This window comes from Columba livia, chromosome 8, assembly GCF_036013475.1.
Source record: "Columba livia isolate bColLiv1 breed racing homer chromosome 8, bColLiv1.pat.W.v2, whole genome shotgun sequence".
Classification (NCBI taxonomy): Eukaryota; Metazoa; Chordata; class Aves; order Columbiformes; family Columbidae; genus Columba; species Columba livia.
The window spans coordinates 11143707-11156772 of NC_088609.1; the positions used below are offsets into that span (position 1 = coordinate 11143707).

The window sequence follows — 13066 nt, forward strand, 5'->3', positions numbered from 1 at the left end:
GGGCTCCGGGAGCCGTTGGGTCGGGAGGGCCCACGAGGGAAGCTGCGAGGCGAGCGCTGCTCCCCGGCGCCCTGCGGGCTTCTCATACGGCAGTAATCTTGTTATCTGAGGAGAATTGTGCTCCTCGGGTTGTCGCGGGGGAGGAGGAGCACGCCAGTGCGTGGGGAAGGGCGGGTTTTGTTTGTAGCTCTGTCTTTTCAACGGTTGGATGGGAAATACTTAAGATGGTGGCGCCTTGGGACAGAGCCGTTATCCGGAGGGTGATGGGGTGGGTGATGCCTACCGGTATGGGTGGTTCTTTCTGTATGTTCACTACGGGAAAGCCCTTGAGGTGCTGGAGCGAGTTGAGAGAAGGGAACGGAGCTGGAGCACAAGTGTGATGGGAGCAGCTGAGGGACCTGGGGGGTTCAGCTGGAGAACAGGAGCTGAGGGGAGACCTTCTGATCTCTGAACTGCCTGAAAGGAGCTTGGAGCCAGGGGGGGGTCAGGCTCTGCTCCCAAGGAGCAGGTGTCAGGATGGGAGGAAATGGTCTCAAGTTGCACCAGGGGAGGTTGAGGTTGGATGTTGGGAACAATTTTTTCCTGGAAAGAGCTGACAGGCATTGGAACAGGCTGCCCTGGTGGAGTCACCATCCCTGGAGGTGTTTAAAAAATGCAGAGATGAGGTTCTTAGGGACATGGGTTAGTGCCAGAGTTAGGTTATGGTTGGACTAGATGTTCCTAAGGATCTCTTCCAACCAAAAGGATTCTGTGTCTGCTCCCAGCTTCCCCAGCTGAGGGGAGTTTGTTTATCTCTGCTCACCCTGTGGATAAATCCTGTGAGACTCTGTGGTAGGGGGTGGAAGAGCAACAGGAGCCATGGCATGGATGGGTTGTGCTGAGTGACTCCTGGGCTTTGTGCTACTGTGGGAAGGTCTTGCAGGCCTGTGGTGATAAGGTGTTCCATGTCCATTTTCCATCAGGCTGTATCTCTTAGAATAATTTTAGTTGGAAGAGACCTTCGAGATCATGGAGTCCAACCATAACCTAACTCTAGCACTGAACCATGTCCCTAGGAACCTCATTGAAATGCCTTTTAAACCCCTCCAGGGATGGTGACTCCACCACTGCCCTGGGCAGCCTGTTCCAATGCCCGACAGCCCTTCCCAGGAAGAATTTTTTCTAATATCCGATCTAAACCTCCCCTGGAACAACTTGAGACCATTTCCTCTTGTCCTATCACTTGCTACTTGGAGAAAGAGACCAACAGCCTCCTTTCACATAGTTCCTGTGGTCTCCAATAGGCATAAGTCCTGTGTCCTGTTCATATTTCTCCTGTTCTTTGAAATTCATCAAGCAATAGTCATGTAAGTCTGATGCCATTCTTAGCATCATGGAATCGTAGAATCACAGGATGATTTGGGTTGAAGGGGCTTTCCCAGCTTCCCCCAGTGCCACCCCTGCCATGAGCAGGGACATCTTCACCAGCTCAGGTTGCTCAGAGCCCCGTCCAGCCTGGCCTGGGATGTCTCCAGGGATGGTTCATCCACCACCTCTCTGGCCAACCTGGGACAGGCTCTCACCACCCTCAGCATAAAAAAAAATCTTCTTGTGTATCTTTGCTAATCGTGGGCTTCTGAAGAACAATAAAGAAAATGCATAGAATGTTGTTAACTTCAAAAGCAGTAAGGTGAGGCCATGAGACTGAGGATGCCTATATATAGGCCTCAGATATTGTCCAAATTTACAGTTCTTTATGTGATTTCAAAGATAGCTTATGTTAGAGCTAACATAGGTTCCAACTTCTGCAAGGCTTTCTCTTGACCACTGGAAGTTGAAGTAATCATGCCAGACAATAGCAAGAAAAAGGAAACATCAATAAACATGCTTTGGGTTTTTTGGGGAATTTAAGTCTGTTTCTCACTGGTTGTACAGTAAGCTTAACTACCATTTAAGCTGAACGTAGAAAATGATCGTCCATTTTTTCTGCTTTTTCAATTAATAAGTCATTTTTGCTGGCAGGTTTTGAAGATGAAGCAGTATGTAAATAGCATAGAGGAGTTTTCTTTTTTCCCCAGGGAAAGAAGAAACTTAAGAGGAAGCTGACTGAAATGGCTTCAAAATTCACTACAACACTCTTTAGGGTATTTTTAATGAAATAATATAATCAAGTACCTGATTCTGTATGTTCTTTTTTGTGCATTATATGTGTTACCATTGCATTGATTCATAAATGAATTGTGAAGGACAGAAAGTTAAGTGTATGTGGAATTAAAAACAGTATAAAAAACCCACCAATTTCTTTATAGGAAGTTAAACTGCATACCTAGACTTTCACTGTTAAGCAGTTCCTCAAGTAAGTGGTTTCATCGAAGCACTATTCAAGTGAGTAAAGGTCTCCTGGTATTAGCAAGGAGCTGACAATATGACCTGGAATGATAAATGAACAATATGCTATAGCAGTAATATGTAGTTCTTTAACCTGATAAATATTACGGGCAAAATAATCATTGCAGGTTGAACAGTTAGCTATAAACACGGGCCTTCATACTCTGCATAGTTAAAAAAATGAATTAAGCCTTGTCAGGGAATTTTTAACCCATTCCAGGGTATGAAACTCGGGTAAATGAGTTTTTGTGTACTGTCATTTTGTATGCCTCATCTTTCAATCTCCTGTTCTTGTTCATGCTCTAACATTTGATTCTACACCATAGCCAAAGCAAGGCTTGTCCAGCCATATAAAAAAGGTGAACAGAACTGGAGCCGGTGCTCTTCCTCCATGGTGTTTCCTAAAATACTTCAGGCATTTTCTTTGCACCTAGATGCGTGTATTGGTTTTTCTCCATGTTCATCTTTTGAAAGACCTGAGAAAAGACACTTTGGCCAACTGGTTCTTCATGTTAGATGTCTGGATAACTTTTGTTTCAGTGGTTCTAGCTTACCTTCTCACATTGTGCCATCAGAAAGACAATCACTTAAAAAAAAGAAGTCCAGAAGCAAACAAGGCTGCTGGCTAGGATGAATTGGGAAAAACAAGGCAAAGTTGAGCTCCTGAAGCCAAAACTGTCTATGCAGCTCCTTCCAACATTGAGGTGCTCACCTGGAGCAAGGCTTGGGATGTTTGCAGGAATTTTCCAGGCCAGCAGAGAGAAATTCAGGCTGGTTGCTACTCTGTTCCTGTACACAATACTTGACGGACTTTACAGAGCATAGCCTTGACCAGTCCACAACCTTCTCCCTAAGAAATCTTCTAAATGTATATAATTTAGTGGGATTTTCATGTGGTTTCTCATTTATCTTCGTCCTACAGCTATGTTGAGTCCAGATTCTGCTTTACTTTGGCTTCCAGCTTCTTTTGAAGTCTATCATAAAAGCTTCTATCGTAATATGCCTTAGTATAACATGCAAATGCATTGCCCCCTAGAGCATCTTTTCAGAGTAGATGTATTAATAAATATAATGTTTCTCTGCTGCCACTGGGGTGGAAGATGTAATGGAGTCTGCATTCCTTAAGCAGTATGGAGTTCTAGTTAAAAGATAAATACACTGTAAAGAATTCCATCAAACTGTGACAGTTTTGACTGCATTTTGGCAAGAATTTCAGATGCTTTTTTAATTTAAATGTTACCTGTTTACTGGCTTTTTAAAGATAGAACGCTTGTATTCTCCTTTTAGTAATAGAGACAGTTGTGAAATGCTATTCATGTAAGACCATTACCTGAGTTATATTTCAAAGATGTGTTTTCATTCTATTTTTCCAAAACTTAAATTTACAGTTTTGGAATAGTAACATAAATTTTTAAGGGAATTAAGTCATCTTAATGCCTTACAAGTCAAAACATTCTTTTTCAAGATGGAAACTGTGAACTAAGTTATTGAAATATGATGTATTTTCTAAATCTTATTTAATTTGATATAATACATGTGTTTCTTGGGGATTGTTCTTAGGAAGATTTTAAATTTTTTTCCTCATTGTTTTATATCATGCTTTAAACTATTGGTAAGATTTAGGAATGTACTTTAAAAGTTTCGGGTGTCTCTGGGAAAAATAGTCTTAATTTATGTTGACCTTTCTTTCCTTTGAGCATTTAGTCTGCATTCAATAAAATTTTGATGACTGCTCTTTAGAAGACAGCTGTACGATATAAAGTATTATAAATATTCAGCTTTCCTCTTCTAGCGTTGCCATTAACAGCTGGGCATCCAGTTCAGCAGAGCAGATTTCGCAGAGAGAGCTTGGCGTGTTCCTCAATCCGTATAGGGAAGAAGACTAAAAAATAGTTTCTTATGGTTTGGGGACCTGTAAAGACATAGAGCATCTGTTCCCCAGTTAAGTCATAGTCTGGTAGCACTGAATCATGTTAAGAGCTGAAATGATGGGAAGAACTACTTTTTTCACCTTGGCTGTACCTGTGCTTTCAATGCCTAATGTGTTATTCCTACTAATGGCAAAATAATTTCAGCCCTTGCTCAGAAGGTATGTAAATGATAATACTTTTGCATTTTTTCATTGTTTATCATCTTTGAGAAAGAGACAAATATACAGTGCGATTTCGCTTCAGTGTCTTGATTTTTATCTCTAGTATAAAATGGAGAATTGGATTTTCATATCCAAACACTTTGTCCTTCTAAACAAGCAACATTTTTGTTACGCAGTATTACACAGTATTTTAATGAGCTAGTGTATTTGCTTTGAATGCGATCAGTTTTCTTGTGTAGTATGAAAAAATGTGAAGCACAAGAAAGGAAAATGTCTTTAAAATTGCAGATTATAGACCTTACTACCAGAAGTCTTTGTCTCCTGATGACCATAAAACTTGTCCATATTTTTCTCTTGCAGAGTTAAGAGAGCTTTAAAGCTGGACACTGTTAGAAATGATAATGTAAGTATTTTTTGGTGTATGGAATTATCTGGACTGTATATATGTGTGTGTACATCTATCTATATGCACACATGTATATAAACATGATATTTCATTAGAGTTGCATTTATATTCTTACAGATTGGGTATTGTCTAGAAAAATCTTCACTAGGCACAAAATTATTGCTGAAAATATTAGTATACAACTTATTGTATTCCGTTTGTCATAAAACTGCCTGGCTTTAAGTAATGTATATCTACATGAATCACTTGAAAATTAGTGGAGAAATGTGCATATTTTTATTGCCATCACTATTTACCCAAGTGCTGAATGAGCTAAGATCCGTGGTGAATTCATTTATTAGAAATTAGCTCCATCATCCTGGAAGCAAATGTTCTGCCCTGTAATTGTATGTGTAACAATATGGAATTACGATAATGCTGTAATCTGCATGTTATAAACTGCGAAATTGAAATGAAAACATTAAAGGCATTTTCATGTCAAGGACATAATTACCTCCCTCAGCTAATCTGGCATAATGAAACAATAAAGTACTAGCACTGCTATAAATTTCACCACAGTTATCACAATAAAAATAAAATTGTACTGTTGCTATTATTTTCTGTAAATGCAGCTATAGTATCCTCCCAGTACCAGCATGTCATGACATATGTCAGTTTATTATCTGCTCTTACCAACAGTGGGTGGTGCTGCAGACATCAAGACAGAGGAGCTGTGAGGATGGCAGTGTTTAAAGGAAGGAAAAATTAGAAAAGTACATAGAGCGAAATAGCTGGTCAGCAAATGAGCTCCAAATAAAGCTCCATGTCTGCAGCCTTTTGAAGAGATTTGTTTATATGCAGCATGTATTTGGAGGTCTCACTGGTATTTAGCAAAATAGAAATTTGCCATTTTAAGAATTTTCTGTGTAGTTTTTTGGTTTGCTTTTTGAAATTTAAACAAAGGTAGCAAAATACCGCAGTGGCACTAAAAAAAAAATCATTAGCAATTTAATTAGCGGCTTAGTGTACCATTACCCAACTTGTTCTGCTCAGAATGCAGCTGTGACTGTAATTTTGCATCTGTTTCTTGGGCTGTAGGGATGTTTTTGTAGATGAGTGGTCCAGCTGAAATGACATGCAATTCTTTTTCTGCCTGAAAGCTCCTCCTTCCCTGCCCCCTCCCCGTAAGATGAAAATAAAGATTTACTTGATGGTAACCTGTGTTCAGGTCCTTGTGCAGCCAAAAGCTTAACAAAAGCCCATCTGAATGATAAAGCTTTTACTGGAATCTCAGTAACAGAGGTTTATACTGTGATTTTTAGTTCATACAATGCCTCTAACAGGTGCATGTCAAAGATTTAAAGTGTACCAATTAAAAATTGCATAATGGGACTGAGACTCTTCTTCCTGGAAGATAAATTCTTGCTGCCAAATAAATACTGGCCTTGTAAGTACTACAGTAACTTTTTCCAGCTAAGTGCTCCCAGGGGTCTTAGTTCATATCCAAAAATATGGTGGCCAAGGTGACTGCTGTTCAAGCAGGAAAATTATCCTGATAGTGTAAGCAGATTGGAGATTCTTTTTCAAAGGAGATTTGATGACATTTAAATGCCTAAAGTAGCATTGATACTTTACTGTAATTAGTATTTAATTTAAAGATTATTTGAAACATTTATTTAACCTGTCTGTGGCAAAATACTAGTGACAAGAGGCTGAAGATTTGCTTTGATGATACTATGTTTCCAAGGGTGGGGAAAAAAAAAAATCACTAAACTAGGAAAAATAAGGCTGTTTCACTGCATTTACACAGCCCTTTCAGCTCTCAATAAAATTTTGAAAGGGGCTGGAAAAAGTGGTTTTGCCCAGAATGTCTTTTCATTCTTTACATGTTAATACAATGAAATCAGTTGTGCGCTGATCGCGTTCTCCTCTCTAGAGGTGGCCAGTCTGCTTTGAAAGCAGCCAAGTGACTTTATTGCCTTGAAACCAAATCTAGGCAGGAATGGGAAACCCAGCAATCTGAAGCCATGTTTTCCAGCTCGCTACCCGGTGTACATTCTAATCTTTTGTTTAATTACTGGATCAGCTGGTTAAGTAACAGTGAAGTACTGTCAGTCTTCTAATAAGCATATTGCTTAAAACTTCACATTCAGCTACCTGGAAAATCCTGTAGCCACTTAATTGGTGGTTTCTAAGAGTGTGAGATGACTTTAGGGTGCAACTGGTGCCAATGGAGTCTCCTTGAAGTGTCCTATTTCTGTGTACATCTTCTTTTTGACAGTAATCATTATTCTTCTCAGTTGGAATCAAGTTGTTACTAGAGCAGAAGCCCTTTATGTGCAAAGAAAATGTGGTTTTGGTTTGTTGTTTTGCTTTGGGTTTTTTTTCTGTATATTAGCAGTGCAGTGAAGTCCCAGTTTCTCAGAGTTTCGATTCAGCATCCAATCTAGAGAGTGAGCCGTGCCCCAGATAATCCCAGTTAAGGTTTCAGAATTGCCAACTGGTTCTTCTGGGGTCCAATATGTAACTCTGCTGATAAGAAAGGTAGAAGGCAGTGTGTGTTTAGTTTCCAGAAGGGAAATTTGCAACTGTTGTAGGTTGAGATGGACATAGGTAGTTTATCTTTTGCCAATATGAATCTAGATTCTTTCTCTTTTGCTACATTTTAGCCGCCTGATGCAACACCTTTGAAGACCAAAAAGAAAAATCTGAAGTCTTACTCACCAACAACAGGAACATGCCAAATGAGTCCATTTTCGTCTCCCACGAGCCATAATGCACAAAATCTCACAAATCACCCATCAAATGGTTAGTTGAACATTGTCTTTCTTACTGCAATATTTTTCTGGTTACTGGCTTGATTTAGTAACTTAGGTCTCTTGTGGTATGTTCAATTTCTTTTTCCTTGTAAAGAATTTTAATCTCTTTTGGAAAAGCCAATGTTGATTTTTAAAACTTAAGTATTTTTATTATAAATCTTGGGAATGTTTATGAAACAAGTTTTGCTTTCTGTTGATCAATATTTAAAAACGCTTGACTTTGGCTCAGCAAAAAAACACCCCTACACTGGCATATTTTCAATAATTGCATTAATCCCACAGGTTAGGCATGTTTATGCTAACAATGCCCTTTGCTTGCTTGCTTTCTAAATCCCACCTTTCATCAGCAGGACTGATACATACTATTTGACGGTGACTTTGTTCTTCTTTGGGTTATAGGTGGAGTTGTTCTGAGGTTGCTGTGTGCCACTTCAGATTATTGCAAGGCAGTCCTAGTTTACACTTCCAAGGCAGTTTTTATAATCCACAGCTGAGGTCTGAACTCTCTCCTGGTCAGGAAAGCTGGAAAGAAAAGATGTGTGCAGCTGAGGCATGTTTAATTTTGTGGCCCTTTGAGAACTGAGTTTTGCAATGCAAGTCCTGGTTTATGTGCTTCCAGTTTTCCAGTGGACGGACAGGCTTAGCCATTCTTGCCAGTAAAATAAATGTGTGCATGGATTCATATATACACAGGGCATTTCTCAGCTCTGAGCCTTTCTGTATAAGTATTGAAAGTTACATAAATTTTATCAAATCAAAGCTAAAATGGAAGCTTTGCATTCTTTTGCATATTTTTTTCTATTGTTTTTCATGGTAAGGCACTTGAGGGCAATTTTTCATTTAGCCAATGGAACACCAAATGTCATTAGCTCTAAAAAATACGCCTTCTGATAATTACATTATTTCTAGTTTACTTTAGGATATATGGCCACTTAGTTACACAGCCACAGTTTTTGAGGCAATCTATGACTGCTCAAGAAGTATATTTTCAGTAGGCTGATCCACTTTTATGACTATATAGGTTGTGGTCTTTTTAAGTGTTAAGGAACCATTAGGTCATCTGCTGTGACTTTTTAATATTAAAAAAAAAAAAATACAAAGAGGCTTTCTTGTTATCTTTCCCATGTAGAGCCCAAGATCTTTTATTTCTTTGCAGTACAAGTCCTAGAAAGCTGTTTAAGTCTTGATTTGAAGACTTCAAAATATTTAAAAAACAACAATAATAATAATAAAAATCCATCACTTCCCTTGTTAGCAAATGCCTTGTTCAGTTACCTTCGCTATTAAAAAAACCTCCTGTCTGATTTTGAATTTGTCTGGCTTTAATTTTGAGCCATCAGTTCTTGTTCTGCCTTTTTTGTTGGGTTAAAGTGCTTCTTATGCCCCATATATTTTGGAATTTATGTGCAGTAATTGAGGCCTCACTAACATTCATGAATTATGATGAGTAGAAATATTCTGAGCCGGATAGAATAACCACTGTTTGAAATTTATCTAGATGTCTGCAGATTTTGCAGTAGCTATTGCACCATATGCTCTCGTGAGGGATCTGAAAAAGTGGCTTTTTCCTCTAGGAAAAAAGGGATTTTTGTTTTGTTTTAAAAGAATGTTATAATAAAATTTTGGGATTCTGTCAAAACTGGAGGAACTAAAAATGGAAATTACTGGAAGGCTTCATGCTGAAAATACTACAATCTGAGTTTGACGTCCTTTTTCCTCATTAAAAATAGCAGAGAACTGGAGGAAGCACGGAGTATCGGGTGTTTTGGTGGCAGCATAGCTACACATAGTTACAGGCCTGTGTGCAGGGGCTTTGGTTTGTTTTTTTCTAATAAGTAGTCATGCTAGGAAAATAAACAGAAGCTGCTATATCCTAGTTCTTTATTGTGCTGCCAATCTTCATTATGACCCAGCTTTGTGTCCTCATCACCTGGTTGTCCAACAATTTTAACAGAGTCTTGTTTTTTGTGACCACTCGCTGTCAGTCAAAACATTCACAACTTTCATGGCAAGCTCTGTGCTGACTCCAGTTTTCCCCAGAACGGCTGTTGTTCTATGCCAGTGTAATGCGTTTGTATTGGGCATTTACCCCTGGAACCAGTACGAAAATGATTGTTTCAACTATTGACATCCCAAGAAGCATTTGCAGGAAGAATTAGACGGATTTCTCCCCATTCTTTCAGCGACTGATAGCATCCCAACTAGTTGTGCAAACCTGCTCTCTTGAAAGGATCTGTATTTTAGAACACCCTTGCCTTCACAAAATTTAATATATATGCTGTTGACGGGTATTTAATTTTGTGGCCTTTAGGGAACCATGTTGAGATTTGCAGTCAAAGGCCTGGGTTATGGGCTTCCTGGTTTGGGATGGAGGGAGCAAGCCTCTGTCTGCCAGAAAGTCAGGATCAGCCGCACTACCTGCCCTGTCTTGTGAACAATTCCTCCTCTCAAAACTAATGGTTTCTTTCCTCTTGACTCCTAAAAAGGTGATTATTTGGCATAGTGTGTATCTCCACGCTTCCACTTAGCTCATATCCAGAAATCTTCAGTGACTAAAATTTTATCAGGGCTTTAAAGTACAGGGTGTTTGAAAAAGATGGACCCAATTTCAGAGCATTACTGTTTGTAATTACCTGCTTTAATGACCTTTTCCCTTTAGTTTTACTCAATGCCACTTTGGTGACACAACACATGATAATACACAAACATTTCAAAATCTACTACGAGTTTTAAAACACGTTCAGCATTTCCATGACATGCCTTATCTCTGAGGTGAAAGAGGAAAGGGGGCAAAATGTCTTGTATTAAAATGCCTGTCTAGTGGGATGGCAATGGGAAAGGTGAGCACGTACTGTATTTCCATACTGATATTAAGTATGGACATCGGGGAACATTCTTTTTGCCTATAAAAAGACTGATCACGTGATCCTGGCTGACATTTAGATGGATAATTATTCAGTAATATAGTACTAGCCATCCTTTTTTTCCCTGTGTTCATGTAGCTACAAGATGGTGGTATAATATATAAGACTTCCTCTTAGATCACAGGTTTCAGGTCGTTCTTTTAAACACACAATTTCTCTTCCTCTGAAAAGACACTTCTATTTTAAGTATTGTAGTGTTTTAATAGCTTATAGATTATGCATATCACCTGTTAGAGTATAATCTAGATTCTATTTTTCTTTGACCAATATGTGAGAAAAAAACTGAACAAAAATTATTACAAAATCCATACCATGAGCTATGAAAACTTATTCCGCATTGTGTGAAGTACACAAACTTGCAGGCATTTATCTCTGGGGAGACAGATGGAAACTACTTGTCTTGTGAACATGACTTTCTTTTGAATAACAGTGTGAAGGAGCACCTCACAAAAGACTAAATACCTACAGAATGCTAAGGTTATTCAAAAGTGACGTTTATTTTAAGAGAAGACATGAACCAACCCAATTATAAGATAGTGTGTCCTTATGATGCTGTCCTATATATATGTCCTATTGCGCAGCCTGATAATTCACATGTTGCCAGCTACCCAAAAATCTCACAACCCTTTAATGACATAAATTTCTAAAATAACAATACTAAATCTTCACTAGTTTCTCATCATTGTTGGCTAACATTTTGAACAGCTACTTTAAATTGATTTATTTTTATTCAAATCAATGCAGGGTGCTACTATTCCATAGTATTGGTCTAAAAGTAGTATCTGTTTGATAATTGATGACTCATTAAAGTGCAAGTTCTACGGGTATTTGGTTTTAAAATGAAATCTTTTGGGGTCTTAACCTTTAGCTGCTGTAGTGGAACAGCTTAAACTTTTATAGCACCTTGTCATTCTGAGACATTTTTAAATGTTTTACAAAATATTAAAATTAAATGTTAATCTATCCTTGAGTGCTGATAGTTGTATGTAATAATTTAGATCTAGCAAGAAGAAATCAAAGTGTTTAATGCGTAGTGTAGCCTCTCTTTTTCTTTAGTCTGATGTCAGAAAGGAGGTGTCTTACAGTGAGGTGTGCAAAGTGCCTTATTCCTGAGCATCTGTTCTAGGATCAATGCATTTGTTAAGGCCACAGTGAAGACCTGTTGTAGTTTCCTCCAAATATTTCACTTAAAGGTGAATTTCACCTTAAAATAACAGCTGTTTGGTATGAAGTGTTTGTAAGAATGTGTCTATATCTGTTGGAAGGACAGTAGATAAGAACTAAATTAAAGCACCTTGTAAACTACTTTGGTGACAGAAAAAATAAGATTTTTCTTGGGTTTTGGATAGACGAGTAGAGTCCGGCTACAAGTACAGAACTACTGGTATGCAATTTTAAGTCATTAATTGTCAAATGCACTAATGATCTCATTGTTTGAGGGCAAAACCCTTACCAGAAAAAAAAAAAAACATGAATAATTCCTCTCCCTCTTTGTATGTATGCCATCACCTCCACCATTGTATCTTTAATTAGAGTCTCAGGTCCAAAAGAAATCCATGGCACAGGAGAATAGAACTGTGTCAAGAAAAGGGAGCAGCAGCAAAGGAGAGACTGAGAATGTGACCGTTGAGGGGGAAATTCTTAGGAGGGATGCAGTCTCTGCCTGCACATCACCCTCCTGATACACTAGTCGGAGGGTGTACTGACTTTAAAAATAATAGAAACTGATACACAACATAAAATTTTAATCTGTTTTTTTCCAATATTATTTCTGTCTGAATCGTATAGGCTGTGATAGGTTGTGTAAACAGATGTAAATTCAGAAAGTCTTGTGATTAGGGGTATATTGCTATACATAACAACACATGTAAGGAGGGCTTTTTAAGTGACTGTTGGACAATCTCGAGTAAATGGCAGTGAGCCAAAGATGTTATTTCAGTGGAGCACTAATTTTCTTAACCTGATCAGCGTCACCAAACACATCCCCCTGTCCACCTGCTTTCGGAAAGCATCTGTGTTAGATACTCATCTTGGAATCTGGTCATCTAAGAATGTCCAACCTACAGTGACACCAAATTACCAACACCACATGTGAACCTTGTTTTTATTAACAAATCCATGGGAATGGAGTTTTGTGGTAATATCCTATTTCTGTTCCTTCACAGAAATGGGCAACTGCTCAAAATATCAGTGCACTGAGATGGAGACATATGACTCATCGTGCAGAATAATGGCAACTGGCATATGATTTATTACACCCCATGATATGATGAGCTAGAATATTATATTGTCAATATAGCATGTCAGAGCCTTTGGAAGTAATTTGCAGTATCTCTTTGTAGTTGTTGACAAGATGGAGTTGGGGGCCAAGCACTTTTTATTAAAGGAAAATTGAGGTTTCATTGCTCAGTCGTTAGAGTATTTTCTTGATAATGCTCTGTGCTAATACACTGTGTTTAGGCAGTTAACAGCATTTAAA

At 38.5% G+C, this 13066-nt stretch overlaps 1 protein-coding gene across 9 annotated transcripts in view; it reads left to right on the forward strand.

The window, feature by feature from the left end:
* The window catches only part of ITGB3BP (integrin subunit beta 3 binding protein), a 28668-nt gene that overhangs the window by 302 nt on the left and 15300 nt on the right, over nt 1-13066 (forward strand). For 3 of the 9 annotated variants that reach the window (XM_065072018.1, XM_021296249.2, XM_065072019.1), the window contains exons 2-3: nt 4820-4862; nt 7514-7652. In XM_065072018.1, the coding sequence (XP_064928090.1) occupies nt 4820-4862; nt 7514-7652 (182 nt within the window). Of the gene's footprint in view, nt 1-52; nt 269-2288; nt 2365-4819; nt 4863-7513; nt 7653-13066 lie in introns of those variants that run through there. The other 6 variants (XM_021296290.2, XM_021296275.2, XM_065072020.1 and 3 more) reach the window with 5 other exon arrangements.